The 18,449-nt window shown below is 36.8% G+C and overlaps 1 protein-coding gene across 4 annotated transcripts in view; it reads right to left on the bottom strand.

Annotated features, from left to right (window-relative positions):
- CDK17 (cyclin dependent kinase 17) overlaps positions 1-11,276 on the bottom strand; it is a 55,674-nt gene extending 44,398 nt beyond the window's left edge. For 2 of the 4 annotated variants that reach the window (XM_074144518.1, XM_074144519.1), the window contains exon 1: positions 11,128-11,245. In XM_074144518.1, coding sequence (XP_074000619.1) covers positions 11,128-11,245 — 118 coding nt within the window. Of the gene's footprint in view, positions 1-6,555; positions 6,595-11,127 lie in introns of all 4 variants that reach the window. The other 2 variants (XM_074144516.1, XM_074144517.1) reach the window with 2 other exon arrangements.
- Positions 11,277-18,449: the final 7,173 nt, after the last annotated feature.

Below are 18,449 nucleotides of genomic sequence, written 5' to 3'. Positions count from 1 at the left end.
AAGCAAACAGCAAATTTATATAAAAACAAAAGACAAATGGTTGACATAAGAAGATCCAATTACACAGAAATAACTTTTGGCATCATAGGCAACTATTACCTTCCTGCACTGTCGTAAGTACTGTTCTAAATTATGGAGCCCATTATAATATTTAGCAACAATAATTTAGGTCATGTAATAGGACAGGCATAACTACTGACAGACAATGAAGTGAAGGTTACAAAAACTTTCAGACTAATAGCACACTTCTGCCCAAGAGAAGTACTAATAGTACTTGCTTACAGATGCTTTTTAAAATCCTAGTACTCACTAATTTCCAGGAAGGAGGGATCAAATGGCATTTTATGATGGTATAACATACAGACTTATGGTCTGGAAAAGTATCTTTGTTACATACAATTAAGTTTGCATTGTTATATCCCAGAAACTTTTAAAGAAACGTTCAGGTGAATTCTGCATTGTGTGCTGCCTTCTTCCTGCAACTGTGACACTAAGGGCTGGAACAGATACTGAAAATGATCAAGCAAACTCTTGCTGGAAATGAATTTACAGGACTTTATTATTACTTTTGTGCATTTATGAGATAAAAGTTATAAAGAAAGTGCTTTTGGAAAAAGTATTTAACTCCCTCTGTTTGAAGATCCCCAAATACTTCTTCCGAAGTTTCAATTCATTTAATTCCCTTAAAGAATTATTTTTTTTTTTTTTTCTGGATTTTTAATATGTTGAATCACTACATTTAAAGGGTAACGCTGCAGTTTTTAAGATGTGAATTTAGTGCAACTGCTTGGTCTTGAATAAGATGAGTCAAAACTGTAAAAGTTAAATGTCTTTACTACATACTTGTATAAGTGGCCTCTTATAATTTTATCTCTGTGATTATAGGTCTGGTTTATCTTTAAAAAAAATGTTTCCCTATGTAAAATTCACAAAGATTCCTTACATTAGTGTCACTCTACTTGGTAAATATAACTCAGTAACCACTTAAAGGCTTAGCTGACACGATGCAGGTGTTTCTGTCAGCCCAGTAGGTATTCTCATGGTGCTATTGGTTTAATATTCAGCCACAGCCAAAATGAATGATAGAATTTAACAGGGGAGTTGAAAACCACCAGAAAATCACTATGCAAGTGCATGGTTCTACTGCATTTTCAATGTCACGCACAGTTCTGGTCTTCCTCTCTCAAAAAGATTAAAAGTGCAGAAATATGATATAACACACAGACTTTTAAGAGGGCACCGAGGAATCGGCTGCATCCAGCAGCTCCTCCAGCAGAAGAGCAAAGGCCACTGAAAAAAGCCAGCAGTGGCAGGCTGCATGTGGCACACGGAAGCGGTTCTTCACACGATGCGGTCAGTGGAAACTCCTCACCACAGGACGCTACGACTGTCAGAAGCTTACAAGACTCAAGGGGAGACCGAACAAGAAATCAGCTCAGGGTTACTAACGACACAGAGACTTGCCTGGTTCAGGAAGTCTCTCAACTAGAAACCGGCACAGTACTCTGGGGAAATGGTGTTATATTTTTGGGCTCTAATCTTAGACTTGCCCTCAAATGTCATCCTCGGAGACTGGAGGACAGACAGACAGAACTCCAGCTGTCCTTATGGCACAAGACTTCTGCAGCACCTGGGCAGTTTGCTCGTGTTGACTCATGCTGGCACAACTATTCCAGCGACGGCCTTATTCATTATTTATCTCTAGCTCCCTTTCCTCCCTCTCCTCTATAATCTGTAATTCCAAACAGATAAAACTTATAAATATGGAAAGGAAGCTGAGAGAGAGAGAGAGACTTCTCAGTGGTTCTTTTAAAATTGCATTTGGTCAGTTGTTATTTTGTTCTTTTCTTATTATGGCTACAAAATCACTTCATCTTTGACCCATCTTTCAAGGATGTCATTTAAATTCTTACATTTCTTATGCAACCTACTAAGCTATCATCCAAATCTCGGCTTTAAATGTGAAAAAAGTTAACTCAAACACTCTGAGAATATTTATAAATATTATAGTGGTCTTCAGGATGCACACATGGTTTGCTTTTCAATGCCCCTGAACACTTCTTGAAATATGAGTATGTCCTGGTTTTTTTAAAATTTTTTTATATATATATACACACATACATACAAACACACACACTCCCCTATAGACACACACACTTTTTTTTTTTTAATGCCACATCCATGTTATCTTGCTTATGTGTGCATCTTCAGCAAGGTTTAAAATTGGGCAATGCACGGTGACTGTGCACTGTTCTATTACTTGATTTTCAAGTTTGGCGAATGCTGAGCTGCTGATTTATTTCATTTGGATCGTTTTCTTGTATTTCTTGCGTGCTATCATTCAAACTTCCGTTATTATTGGCAAAACGCAAAATAACTACAACAGCACTATTCAAAGAAAATACTGTTTAAAATACAACCAGCTTGGCTTACTAATGTTGTAAGAGTTCCTAGACCATGTTGCTGATCTGTTTTAGAATACACACATGTATTTTAAGAAAATACAGTACCCAGTAAGGTACTGCTGCTTTGCTAAGTTTGAAATAATGCCAACACCAATGCTAAAAAACATACAATAACAGAAAGTAACTCAAATGAGCTGGTGAAATCTTTCAATTGTGAAGTGACACAAATTTATGCGTGAACATAAGTGAAACTGATTTTTTTATTTCATAACTATGAGACCAGTCAACTAGAACAATAGTTTATGTAACAGAGAAGCCTGTCCAAGGAATTAGTTAAAACCAACTATTTTATGAGGTTATAAAGATGTCTCCTCTCTTTCCTTTAACTGAAATTTAAATTAACCACAAACCCTGACCTGAAATTACTCCTAAGTTAAGCAATTTTTCAATAAATCCCCAATGTTTTTTGTCCATCTATCTTAACAAAGAGCCACACCACCACTTTCTTTCCCGTGCTGGATTTACTTAACTGGATTTACTTAATCTGAGCTCCAGAGAGCCTGCAGAATTGCCTGGCATTTCTATGCAAGGCCTCAGCAACTGACATACTGTCACACGTCAGTCAGCTGGTGGATTAAAGAAAGAAAGAAAGTGTTTTCATCAGGAATGTAAATGCATTTTAAAACACATTTTATGAATATATAATACCACATCTTCAACTACCGCTTTTTCTTTTTTTATGTCCCATGAGTATCTCTATTATATGACAAAAAGAGCAACCTGGCTTTCAGATTTCACTGCCTAAATTTTGGAATGATATTTGCTTCAGCTAGCTTTAATAAAGAATCAAAATCACCTGTCATACATGGCGACATTTTCCCTTAAATCAAGCATCTCTAATAGAGTTGAATAAGTCTGCAAGAAAATGTATTATTCAGTAACCACTATCCATTCTGGACACGAAAGCCCTATAAATACATAAATATATATTTCAATTCCATACAAATCAAGTGCACACAAGAGGAGTTTTTTCTAATCAAAATAAGACAGGTATTGGAGACATAGCATTTATGATCTCTGATTTGGGTATATAATTGGGTATATAAGTGTTCAAGGCCAGGCTGGATGGGGCTTTGAGCAACCTGGTCTAGTGGAGGCGTCCCTGCCCATGGCAGGGGGGTTGGAACCAGATGATCTTTAAGGTCCCTTCCAGCTCTCACCATTCTATGATTCTCTAATGGGGATTGAACCCAGGCATGCTCCATACTGTAAGTAAGGATGAACTTTTGTGCGATAGCAACTGCCAGAATTCACTGCTGCTACCAAAAAGGTGGCTCAAGGTCCTCCCCCAGCAAAAAAGAAATGTAATTTTGATTTAGGATTTTGAACAAGATCATCAGAGGGCATGTGGAGTGCAGGTGATGACTGAACGGTGGAGGCAGAACCTCACTTGCCACTTTTAGCTGCAGCTTGACTTTGGACCAGCTCAACTGTAACAAAATCTCACTGAACACCCTGAGAATCAGCTACTGGTTTTTATAGGGCAGGATTCTGTGCAGTTTCTTTTCCACACACCTTGACCTCATCCTTGCCCCAGAAACCTTCCAAGGTTGTATTTTTTTTTCTTTTCCATTTTGATATAGAAGGGAGAAGTATCAAGACTCTACATATGTGAAACTAAATACTAATTCTCTGAACATCCTTGCATTCATGAAGCTTGTGACACATCACGATAACCTTTTAAAATTATTTAAATCACTGTCTTCAAATGCTACTGTCATGGAGCTTAATCATATTTTGGCATCATCTACTACACATTCATTTAACTAATCTGAATATATGGTCTATTAATGATTACTCAATTTTTACATGTCTATTGGCAATAAAGACTGATTATTTTTTTGGACTTGCAATACAAAATATTTTGAACAAACCGCTTTCCTGAAGAAGCTGTTGTCAATAAGCCCTTTATTTCTTCAGAAATCACAGAATGTAAGCAGGTGAATTTCTGACATTTTAGAGCTGGTATGCAGTACTGTACATTTAATTAGACTGCTGCAAGGCTGTCAGACTCACTCAGTAAAATTAGTTGATTGCAGGTGATGGCTCCCATAAAAGAAATATTTAAAGAATCCAAATCAGCTATACTTTTCCTATATCTGTAATCTCAGGGAGCTGTATCAGGAGCACTGCAGAAAATACTTTATACGTATACATTATTTTATGGTGGTGTTTCCTTGGACTCCATTATGTGATACCCAGGAAAACTTTAAGTCACTCTAAAAACAGAGCAACCACTCAGTACCACTTAAAACTATATTTATTCATTAAATAATAAGATGGAACCCTAAAACTACTGACTATTACAATATTAAAAACTTAGCAGAACCTCAAGGGATTCCTCTCATTGCTCAAAATTAATCCATTTGAGTACAGCAGTCATGTCCAGAGCATACATTCTTCACTTGGAACACACAGGGCAAAAAGCACTGGGAGCACATTTGAAGAAATATGCTGACAGAAACGTAAAGAAACACTGTCTTCAAGTTTCTCCCAGAAATGAAGTACTTCAATGATTGAAATGGCACTCTAATGTCCTGTAAAATTGTGGTTTTTTTTTTAACTTGGGACAAAAAGGACATAAATTTTTTCCAAGGAGTCTGTTTAAACTATAAAACCAGGAGATTATACAGATGGCAAAAAATGAGACCAAGACATCTAAAACTGTACAAAAAGCCTTTCAAAGTTGACTTCACATATAGTGAGGTTTTGCCTTCAGTCTCAGTACCAAGACAAAGATCACAATCAAATGAAATAAATTCAAAGCTGAAAACCTGCCTTTGAGATTTATGTATTTCACACTGTGTAAAAGATAATTCTCAAGGTAGTACTTTTGGTCATCAGAACATGTATTGGAACATAAGTGTAGTCCCATATCTCCAGTCACATATGCATGACCCACCACGACCAGTTACTAAACTTCCCTTTAAAAAGAGTAACTCCAGAAGGCATCGCACTACACCAGATCCTTCAGAACACTGTTTTAGGTACAATTTAAATCAATGTGAGTCAGCACTGTAGCCAAGATACGAGTATCCCTGGCCTCCATCCTTGCATCCCCACACACAACTACCCTGTAGCTTCCAATGCAAACATCTGTGAGGCCACACTGCCAACCAAATCAGGAAACAAGATTTGGCTCCTTTTTGCCCTACTTTCAGAAATAACTGTGTTGACTAGTTACGCGTATTTTACTTTTCTGTGCTTAAGTCCATCTGCATGCCATTTGAGAACAATTCTTTACATATCCATCAGCGAGCCTACGCGAGCAGAAGTTTGGTGTGTTTACAAAATCCACTTCTGCATCTAAGCATCATGTTCTTCTGCCAAACCTGCGTTCTGTTTGTGAAGGAAAACACTTACAAGTGGACAACCCACCACCCCCCCACCCCCCCCAGACTACGGGTCTCTGCAGCATGCTTTCAGGCACTGAATTTTCATGCTCATTTCACTTTATAAGCACTTCCACACATGAATAGAGCCTCCAGGTTTTGTGGGAAGAAGCAAATTAAAACAGAAGGGAAGAAAGAACACTATGTTGTGGAGTGTGCGTGGGACGAAGGAACCATACTGAACAGTAATAGCAAAAATTGATGTATGCCACAGCACAGAAGGGTACGTAATAAAGACATCGTCAGTACGGTGTAAGGGACAGTACAAACTTCAGTATTTAGCTGTGACAACTGCCAGTTATTTGCAGTAATTTGTAGCTCTAGAATGAGCTCCGATTCCCACCCACCCCCCAACCCCTCCCAGATATTTCTGTATTGATACTTTCCTCCTGTATCAACAGCGAAATGTTATTGATTTATTACCAGTAAGTATTTCTGTACTCATATTTTCAATTCAAGAACATTGTCTTGAAAATATGTTGCAACACACTGTTTTTCCTTCCATACTCAAGGAATCACACATAGCAGATGGAATGGGAGCTTCTCAGCTGTAGTGAAGATGGTATGAAATGACTACAACTACAAAGCCATTTGGATGTTCTGAGACAGTATTGCAATGTGTCAATTTTTATAAACATTCATTCCTCTTATCAGAGTATTAACTAGTCATTAAGGCCTTAAACCTAAAAAGCACTTACGCACTTTACTGTAGCTGATCCTTCCATTATTACTCACACCTGTAAAATTACAAAAAAATTATGCAAGTGTTTGTGAGGCTGGATCCTATGATCACATCACTGAGCTAAAACAGACCAAATGGAGATAAATGCTATACTATAAATTCAAGAAACCATTTCTATCAGAATCTCCTTTGTTTTGGTTTAGTATGCATGTGTGTATATATCTATATTTAAAAATAAAAACTAGCAATATAGAATGGCTTTCCAAGTTACTTATATATTAATGCAAGAGCTGTGGACGTATTTTTGAACATATCTTGTAATTATTCTTAAAAACATGCATTTGTGAGAATGTATTTTATACTATTAGACAATGCAGCCACATTTTTCACTTTCATTAGAGCGCATATTCGTATGTATTTAAAGTATTTGCATAAATTTTACAGTTAATTGAGCTTTAAATATGCATGATTTGGATGTTACTTCTAGCCAAATTTCACTAGTATGTCATTGGCAAGGAAAAATTTCAACAGCAAATTTAGTTGTCAACTGCTAAATTACCATTTAGTATTTTTAATATTAATCTGAATACATGTGTTAAGGTAGAAGCTAGAATCAAAAAAGCAAGCTGGCACATTGTTAGTGTGCTTGAATCAAGACAGAATGAAAAATAAAAAACAAATCCAACTAATTGGCTTTATATGTTGAAACATTAGAGACCATGAAAGCTTCTGTACTTAGATAAAAGAATAGCCCAAAACATACTTCATACAGTCCACAGTTCATAAGGCTTCAGATGTATATTAGGCATTTCACTGGTCCCTCTATTTTTATGATTTATGCATCTGACTTGGTGATGCTTCCTCACCCAGAAACCAATTATGATGAACATAATTTGTAAGGCATATTGAATTATTTATGTTTCTGGTCACTAAATAATTTTGTGGTGTTCCAAAACCACCAAAATTCTGTGCTACTGCATTGAAAAATACAGGTTGATCCCTGCTAATCCCATTTTGCTGCTGATGGATGAGTGCTGCATCCTGAGATTGTACTGACATCACGCAACAAAGGAGGCTGTGTATGAAATGAGATTGCATACAAAAGGTTAGCTGATTCAGTGGTATCAACGCACTGCGAAGAAATCAAAAGTTACGTATCCATTTTTATGTCCGTGAACTACAAATGGGACAACTTGTTCTGCATTAGGAGTACTGTTTGTTAAAAGTAAATCTTCAAACAACCCACTCAAAGCTGGAGCTAATGACAAGGTGGGTCTCTGGATTGGAGCAGCGGTTATTTGAAGTCGGAGGCAATAGTTCTGGGAGAGGAAACATTTGGCAGGGGGCTGAACAAGAGAGGTTATTGCAAAAGGGTGATGATGAGGAAAGGTCCCTAGTACTACGTGCACGTGATCTACATCTGGAATTGCAGTGCTGAACTGGAATTTTGTAACAAAGATTTTACAGGACACGTATGTGAAAATCAGGTAGAGATGAGCATGGTCAGCACAGATGTAGTTTTCTATGGACATAGCCTCTAGAACCTCTATAGTCCTGTAACACAGCTGGTTTCCAGGAAAGAAAAAAGCTATGGTGTATAAAATTATATCCTTCAGTGAACACAACTGTCAGAATGGAATGACAGGAGACAAGATGGGTGATTTGCTAGGAAAAAAATAAATAAAACCAAATTGGAGAACAACAATGGAAGAAAATTCTGCTGTAAAGGCCTTCAGCGTTCAGGGTTTATCCTTGCCTTCTGGCGTGAGAACAGTTGCAATGCCCTTCAACTCTCATTTCTCAAGTCCATGATGTAATAACGTTTGAAAATAAACCACATATGAAGAACCACTTTCTGAAGACTGTTTGTATCCCTAACTTTGATCCTCTGTAGATCAAGATATTGGCTTTGATTTACTAGAATGTGCTTTTTAAGTTCTTTTAAGAACGGATCCAAAGCCTGCAAACTGGGCACATTTATGTTTCTCTGTTCCACATGGTAAAGGAGCTATTTATTCTTCATAAAAGCAAAACTAGGGAGATGGTTACTCCTGCCTCCTGAGATCAACACCATCACAGAAAACGATGCACTTTCAAGATCTTCATGCAGCTATCACTTTATAAACTATTCTTCAAGAGACTACATTCTCTCATGTGTCCCAGCTGGATATTTACAGTTAGTACAGGCTTCTTAAGACTCTGATTTTATAAGATGCCAAGGCAAACCTTTCTCATTTAAGCATTCCTCTGCAAGTAATTTTTTAAAATAACGTCCACTGAAGGATTTTTTTCCAGGCTATGTTCTCTACCAAACTCATCTTTCACCAAAAGAGAGAACTCATTTCCTGACTTTTTCCAGCAATTTTTGTTGCCCAAACCCCGACTCCTACAGTCTGTCTGAAAACTACTCCTTCCAAAATATCTTGATCTGTGGGAAAGTTAGAGCTTCATTTAGAAAAGCAGGACTAGCTGGTCTAGCAAGCATTTTCCAACCCTACTTTCTAAGAAAAGTAGAGTTGGAAAGGAAAAACAAAGGAAAACAAAAATCCACAAAGTAGTATCCTGTTCATCTCTGCAAGATCAAAGATAGGACAGGTACTAATATCTGCATTCTAGAAGTACCGGAAAAAGGAAGCAAATATCAGTAAAACTTTTTTAAATGGCATAAAATTATGAGTTAAAGACTACGCAGAGCAAAAGCACAGTTTGTATTCACTATTTTTCCTCTTTCAAGAGGATCAATGACATCTCAGGGTATCCAAGGATACTCTACTAAGGCATTAACAACACTTTGCAATTGTAAGCACAGCACGTATCGTATCACGCAATATTAGCGTATAAGCTTACTTTTGGCCAATGAAATAATACAGAAAGCAAAATAAAAGGAGCACTAAAAGCTAAATGATGAATTTGTCATTAGAAACATTGTCTTGAATTGCATTTTTATCACTTTGACAAACAACTTCTCGGTGGATATTTAAAGTTTGGCAGCAAGCATGCAGAAGACATTGCTAAGTACTGCTGTTTGAGACAATTCTCAGATAAACAGGACAAACTGCAAACAAGACTCATACATGGTTTAAGATGGCGTAAGCTCATGCTTCTATAAACAAGTTATTGCATCCTCTGTCCCTTGAGCTGGCACCCAGAACACGGTCCAGTTTAAAGTAAAGTCTTTTTACTTTTAAAATCTTCCTGGATCCAGTTTTCAACTGAATCAATTCAGCAACCCAGTTCACTACATTCACTGATGCTGGTGACAATTTTTTACGCTCATTTCCCAGCGTGAAAGTAATATTCTTAGCACTTATTTGCATAATGAAATCAATCTGTCAGAAGCACATACAGGTCTGAACAAAACATGCATCAGTAACAAAGACTAACACAAGCGAAACCATGTCGGATTAACTGCTCAGTTTCTCAGAAAATACTTGGTAGATATCCGTACAAAAAAACCTTTTTTTTGGTAAAAACCAAAATCATTGTTTCAGAGTAGACCTGTTGTATCAACATATAAAAAGTTGTAATAAACATCATTTTCCAAACTATTGGGCACAGCCCACGATGAAGACAGGGCAATAGCAATGACTATACCAGGGATTAAGGGTAAAAATGAAAAACATGAATAGCTTTGTTTTGCCAAAGGTAAACTCAGCTTTCGAAAGCTTGGTATGCAACAGACCTTGGATGGGTTTTTAAAAGTCTGCAGGGCAAATTCCATGGCCTCTAATTCTGCTCAAATCTGCCAGCCCTGTCAGTTTTCAGTGGGAAAATTCAGAATCATTTATTGGTGTGAAGTGGGGAAAAAAAAAATTCAGATCACTTGATACTTGAGAAAAATCTTAGATGTCAGCAGAGCAAGAAATAACACTAAACAGCATACAAAATGAAATGTGACTTAAATGCTGCAGACCAGGAAACAGAACAAAGCAACAAAATCTCTTCCAGTCATTATTACTGCAGATTGCATTCAAAAGTGGTATCGTCATTAATGTGGACTTTACAGCAGCCAGTACAATGATGGGATCAGCCAAAGACTCGTGTAAGGCAAGCTGGTTATCCTGAATGTTTCTAGTTGCCTTCATATTGCTGAAGAGAAGTACTATTCAGAGACATGAAGAGGTGACAAAATTCTCAGACTAGTGCACTGCATCACCAATGATAAGGTAAAAGGTTTTTTTAATAATATCTAAGCAATTACTATCAAACACATTACCAAATGATTTTGAGAAAAAAGTTGAGTTTGAAGCCATATGAAGTTGATGTGAGACTCACTAAATTCATACATAATGGGTTTGTTTACTGAGAGAGCATCTATGATCCTTGCTGCATACCACATTAAAATATCAATTCAGGTAGCTTTCAATAAATAGCTGTATAATAGTTCATTATCAAAGCAAACCAACCGATACATATACATATCAATCTGTTAAAAGAACTAGGGCATTCAAATATAAGACAAATCAAAAGAAAAGGTTAGTGAGGAAGTCCATGCAATTGTGAAAACTGAAATAAAATCCAACTACGCTCACTTTAATGGGGCCTTACAAAATTCTTACATTTTCTGCAAAGTGAAAGATATGCTTACCATTATCTTTGCTGCTGTTTTCTTCAATTGTCATTTGTTCTGCTAGCTCAGACAGCGATTCATCAATGGTCTGGCTTCCACGCAAGGTTAAAGAAAGTCTCCTCTTGAACTTTTTCATTCTATCAATATTAAGTCTGGCTTAAGGAAGCCTGAAAAAAAAAAAAAGATTAAAAAGCAAAAAGTGAGAAAAAATTAGTTCATTAGAAAACAAAATTTAATTACCTCACATAAAAATGCAGGAAGGCTTACAGAAAACTTAGTCAGTATGTTATCCTTAAAAGTTATCCTTAAAACAGCACCCTTAAAGCAAGATTACTCTAGTGGACTGAAGAATATCTTGAGAGGTAGGTGCCCATACATTTTTGCAATTTTTATTTCTCTTAGGGAAAATGAAAATCTTTTGTTTTTAAGGAAACAAAACAAAAAAAGATAATCTGATCACTAATTTTACAATCCAGTAATAAAACAAGCAGTCATCTGAAAACTTGGTGAGTGTGCGCTCTGTTGCCTCCTCCGCAGCCTTTTTCACCAAACCCACTGAGGAGGAGGAGGCTGGAACCTTCTCTCTCTTTCAGCCCGTTTGTTTATGGATAAGACGTTACTGAACTTTTCTATATTTTGCCCTTTACACAAAAGGAGGAAGGGGACAACACTAAACGTCTTAAACACAAAAGCAATTCTCAAACCTGATCCCAACTAGGGAAATAGACAGCCAGGGCCTGATAATGACGGCTAGAATGGATGTTTCTCTACGGTCAGGCAGTAAGACTCAACTGGGAGCAAAGCAGGAGACGCTTTCTCCATGGAAAGCGGTACACAAACAAGCAATAATAACAAAGGTCCAGGCTGATAAACATGTTGCCACACGTCTAAGCTGGTAAGTGAACTTTGCAGCATGCCGTATGTTTGCCCTTACACGACAAGAAGCACAATTCTGTCCTTTGTTACTCCATATGGACAATTCATCCTAGATATTATTTCACAATAACTTGTTTAGCTGCTCATAGCCTCCAAGAATCACACAGGCAGTACCAAACACAAGCACACCATACTTTTACGTCTGACTTACTCATATTTTTTTCCTGCATCATCCTCTTTGCACTCCAAAAAGCATAATTCACATACAAAATTGAAAAAAATTAAAGGAGGACACTAAGGAAAAATTGAACAGAGAAATCCAAGTAGTAGTATGCTAAAGATCTACATTTAATAGCAAACTGTGAATATGATAACTTTTATATTGACATCATCCCTGGAAGTATATGCATTTCAACTGCATAGCTTACTTTTGCTTAGATGTTACATAATAAAAAGGAGAACAAATTGGTGGAACAAGTTGGAAGTGGTTGTTGGTGGTAGGAGAATGCATACATTGACTAAACCATCACAAGACCAAATTGCACAGGACAGTATGTAACACATACGGTTGGATAACTCGATGATCTCTAAGGTCCCTTCCAACCCAAACCATTCTGTGATTCTATTATAAAAGGAAACCTTTGGGATTTGAGCCTCAAAGTCTGAGATGAACAGTACAATCACTGGCAAAGCAACAGCTGCATCCAAGGGGAAAGAGGTAGATTACAAAACACTGTAACATCTTAGACAACCACAGCTACTAGAGGCAGAAATATTCAGGCACTGGGTACAGACATGTAGGAAATAAAAATACGACTGCTAGAGATACAGTTAAGCTAGCAGTTTCAAAACTGTCCTTTTAAAGCGTTGCTGTATGTGCAATAAAACCACACCTCGGTATAAATAATTTTGCTCTCTCTCACTCAAAAGCAGGATATTCTTATTGTTAAGAAACTGCATTCAGAGAACATTCCAAGGGGAACATTTACTTCTCCTGTTCAGGACCTGCTTTAAAGACCTTACCTGAAAATGTTTTATTTCTGCGTTTATTTTAACTTTTTCAAAATGATGGCCTATGCTTCTCTTAAAAAACTAGTTTTTAAAAAACACTGGAAGGACACATCCTTTCTATGTGGTATTACTCAATTCTCCTATACTGTTCTTTGAAACCTGCATCTTCTTACGTGTATTATTCTCAAAGAGGATACATGCAATTTTTAGCTATGTAATGCCCTAAAGCTACCTGACAGCACAACAATTTATTTCCAATTTTCCACTTGGGCAGTAACTGAAATAACAGGTGCCTTTATATGGAAACAGGCTGTTCCTGGCCTTTGATCTGGCAAATATTTAAGCCTACACAATTTTTTAATCAAAAAGAAGGTCTACTGCTGAAGAACATTACATATAAATTAACAGACACATGGATTAGAAAATCCAAGAGACATTCTAGATCTCAAGCTAATATAAAAGCAAGTATTTTGCTACTATAGTTACAGAATTTCTCCTGATAAAGGAAGGTTTCATGGAGTGGTGAAGCACCATTTCTACTAAGATTCTGAATTAAGTTCGGGGGTGATTTTGAAAGAATTTAAGAGTAAAAAGGGATCAGGAGTGGGATTCCATGTGTGAGTGAATGCTTCCTTCTACTGTAATGTAACTCAGTGTTTTTAAAGGAAAAGACGCTCACTGATATGAAACCAAATTTTCCTCCCTTAAAGCATATGAATTTTTGCTAATTCAGATGTGTCAAGAATGCATAAATTTAAAAAAAATATATAAAAAAAAAGGACAAAAAGGAGAAGGACTGACCAGCATCTAGCACTTAGAAATGTCCTATCTTTTTGACTTCTTTATTCTTACTTCTGGCCAAAGTTGCAGAACCTGCTAGATCTTGGTAGTTTGAGACAAGTTCTCAGTGAGCAGTGCTCTGAAAATGTGATCTATACAATCCAAAGCTAGCATTGGTTCACTAAAATGACAGCAATTTCACAGTCAATTTTAATTCAGTTTAACAAAATTAAAGGGAAATTATCTGATCTTCATTTTCACTAATTCATACCAGATGCTTACTTATTTTCTGCATTTAACAGTAAATCTAATTTAAATCCAAAGTGGAGTTAACTGATTAGTAATGTACATCTAATGGCTATGATTAGATGCAGTAAGACTCCTGATGTTCCCCCAAATTCTTACCGATTATGAGAAGAATATGCACTGGTGGATTTTTTTTTTTAGCTTCAGAACAGAGCCCAGAGCTTGACTGTTCTATTCTGTAAATTTATCTACTCTGAAAATGTTGTACCCAAATCAAATATTTTAGATATCACAGCAGATAGATGCATACACTTGAATGCCACTAATGCAAATACTAGTCTTCTGCAGACAGAATGAGGACAAGCAATCTGATACGATACTATCTGATACAACCCAGAAAAGCTGGCAGAGACATACTTGTTCAATCCTTATACTGATATGAAATGAAGGAAGTGACAATGTACTAAAGGAACTGCTGCTTCTTACGAACGATCTCCAGTCTAACCCTGAAAACTTGGCATTTTCGTCTTTAAAAGCAACACAAGTTAACCCATGAAAACTACGCTGAAACTTACCTTTCATACATATTTGTCTCCTTAAAGCCTGTAGAAAAAGTGTTTTCCAACATTCATTGTCAATAGTCTCAAACTCCCGCTTTGCTCTCAATGTCATTTAAAAGCAATCTCTAAAACACAGTTCTGAAAACAAACTCCATGTTTTTTGAATCGTCCAGGTAAGATCAGATTTAAACAAGCGGGTTCTGACTCCCTTTCTCTATATCAGACCAATCCTTCCCACAATGCCTGTAGTGGAGTACTTCTTTTTGGCATACACAGACATCCACAACACCCTGAATATACAGCAGACAGACATTAAAGCATTTTAATTGCAAAGTAGTAACTCAGCTGGATTCTGCACTCATCTAATCACCAAAAATCAGAGGCCTTCAAATGCTGACAGCTAAAATTCTCACACACACACCCCCCACTGCCTTCAAGCTCCCAGGCCGTTGGTACATTAAAAGTGAAAAAAGGAATGCATAAGATCTTTATACACAGCTAAACATATGCTGTGTGTTTAATGCTTGTAAGTTTAAACAAATTCAGCTAAAATTTTCAAAAGCAATGAAGTTGTTAATAGCTTAAATTTTAGCCAGTTCATTTCAGGAGGGTCAGAAATACCAAAAGCTCCCTACAATTTTGCCTTCAACTTGAATAAGCTTTGGATCAGACTAAATGCTGACTCTTCTGTTCCAGATGTTATATTGCATTAAGATGCATCTAAAAAGAGATTAAGCATTTTAAAATTACTTTTCCACTTAGATACACATTGAAGTTGCTATTTGACTGTTTTTCCAAGCTGCTTTACAAGGCGGTAAGTGTTTTCCAAACATCTAAAGGCAGTTCTTGTTCTGAAAAACTCATTAGCTGAAGATGACAGCTGAAGCAGGAGGGAAGGACAGGAACAGAAATCCTATCTAACGGCAGCACATGAACAACAGTGAGGACACAGCATGGCCCTTGGGGATGGGTTAAAAAGCTAAAGCCACAGGCGTAAGACATCAAAGAAAGCGGGTAACAGCACTCCCTATGAACTCCTCGGACAGGAGGAGGTGCAAACACACATGGGACACTCAACCGGATTTCATAAAAGTCGCTACAACCAAATGGGTACATTTACACAGCAGTGGGCCAAACTGTGTAAAGATGGTTAAAAAACGATGCAAAAAGGCAAACTGGCAGAGCTTTGAAGAGATCTGAAGATTCTGTCAGGATACTTATATTTTTGAGGATTTAAGATGGAAAAATCAAGTAAGGTATAATCAACTGAAGAATAAAAACACTCCACACAACTACAAACAAGAATAACAATCATCATGATATTCTCTCTCATATGTTCCTCGTCATAACAGTTGTTAATAATTCTCAAAATCCATGGTGTCATTCACTGTATCATTCAAATATGAACACATAATAATTTAACCTTCCACTAGCATTTTAATTGCACCAGTTACAGGTCTGTTAAATATTTTCAAGCACATAATAAATTATGCATCATTCGTTTGCACGAATAATTTTAGATGCATCTAAACGCTTACTAACAGTAAGTATTTCTGAAGGTCATAATCCAAGCTTGTGTGAGAAAGAGAGGTCTGAAAAGCTTAGAATACTGCAAACAATATTAATTAAAAACAGAAACAGGAAACACCTGTCAAGAATATTGTCCCCTTAATCTAAGAAGAAAATCAGCTTTCCAGAGTGTTTATATTTATCAAACTGTTCTCAATCTACCTGAGTTAAGACAAAAAAGCTATTGATCACATAAGCATGTCACACATCAAATACGGCGCAAACTATTAATTACACCAATAAGAAATAGATGGATAATTAGTATCTAAGACCATAAATCACCAGTTTCAGCACTTGTAAATTTCACATCTAATACAGATGTACTTCCTTACAATCACAATTCTACTCTACAAGAATGGATTATAAATATGGCATCTTATTCATTGCAGCTGCTCTTTGTCTCAAACCCACATTTGTGAAAAAAAATTTTCTACTGCACTTTTCCATGCTCAGTCTTTAGAAATGATGTGACTCTGCACAACTAGACTCCCGTCAGGAACAGAACTACTTAAAAGTTATTAGCTTTATTGCTGCATTAGATCAAAGAACTGACACTGTACAGATGTAAGTGATATCTGACAAACAAGAAACATAATTGTGAAGTCAAGTATCACGGCCTAGTTTGACCTTCCCATGAAAAAAGCGCAAAAGGACCCTCACAGCTTTTTCCTTATTAATAAACCAATATTCAACATGGAATTAAACTTTTGAGGTCAATTCCCTTTTTACATACTTATAGAATTGCAGTCAATCAATTTCTGAAAACTGGAGGCAGAAAGGTATTCACAAAGGTTAACTTCTCATCTGAGGTTAGTTTTCCTACATAATATAGGCAGAGGCTCCTTCAAAAGTGAGTAAGAGCATCTATATTCAGCTACTGATCTAGATCATCAACTGGAAGAACCTCTGCAAACAGAGGAAATATACGGAAATTAGCCTGTCCTAATTTAATTTAGATCGTGAATATCTTTCTTACCTTCACCCCCCAACCCCCCCCCCCGAGTCCCTTTGTCTTTAGAGGGTAATGAAGGACAGAAATCAAAAGAAGTTTTGTGGGTTTTTTGAAAATAATCCTTTAAGTTAAAAAAATATATTGATCATTACTATTGGCATATTTAACTACACTACTAGTACAGAATTTCTTTTAGAAAGAAAAACACCAAATCTGCCCAATGGGTCAAATCTTGCAGTCCTTTTTTCAAATGCTATGCTTATCCTCCTTCTTTTGGACTCAAAAGCTTTACCTAGGTAATCGCAGCAAGTTTACATTCTTTAAAACGTATACATACATTCTCCCCCATGTAGATACAAACAATATCAAATAGCAAAATCGGTAGAGACATTCTATTTGATAGATCTCCCTAGATTAGATAGATTGTACTGATTAATAGCTCCACATTAATTATCAAAGGTTATGTTCTCTCAACAGCCAAGTGAAAAAACACAGTATGACTCTGGTTAAATTGGCTGACATTTAAGCCAACAAAACGAATGAGCTGACTGGCAAAGGTTCTTGCATTTGCTGTCAGACCCATAAACTGAAAGTCTTTTTTCTCTTGGTGGGGAAGGGAAAAATCAGAGGGGCTACATGGATGTAGCATATATACTACCAATGAGCCATGGAACTTTCCATCTCAAAATACATAATGAGCCCTGGAAACCAAAAGCAATGTCTGCAATTTTACTAGCTTTGATTAATAAGCATAAAGACTTAACAGCTTTCAGGGGAAAAAAAAAAAATCTTAAAAAAACCCCCACAAGTTGTGCGCACAGAGCTTGCTGCTCCCTAATACTGAGATTATTTTAGTGACAGTTTTACAACGTTGCAGTCATCACTTCTGGGACAATCTTCCAGAGTCTTGCAAATTAGCCAGTCTTTGGAAGAAAACTGAGTGGAAGACCCCTTCTCGGCTGCAGACAACAATGTTAGCTCTAAGGCTGAAAAGCATCTGCAACCTTTTGAAAGCCTGAGCTATTTTGTCAATAAAAGGAATGGACTTTCAAAAACTAAGGGCTCGCTTTTTTTTAACCCGCCATGATTCAGGCACCAAATCGGAGTCTGAGACTCTCATACTGAAGAACTTTCTCTCAACCTTCAGTAGCTCCCAGCCCAGCACCATCTCTGCTGTAAGCACCTGAACTTCCAGGACCAAAGACTTCAATATTTGCTTCTTGTTGTGCTCACAAAAAAGTTACATTTGCAACCCAAGACCTAAGGCAATGAAGAGCTTTAAACTTATTTAGATATTCTCGAATTGAGAGTACCAAGAGATGCAACAAATACACCACAGCAATATA

The sequence above is a fragment of the Numenius arquata genome, chromosome 2, assembly GCF_964106895.1.
Source record: "Numenius arquata chromosome 2, bNumArq3.hap1.1, whole genome shotgun sequence".
Taxonomy (NCBI): Eukaryota; Metazoa; Chordata; class Aves; order Charadriiformes; family Scolopacidae; genus Numenius; species Numenius arquata.
This window is presented reverse-complemented; position numbering and strand designations above follow the sequence as displayed.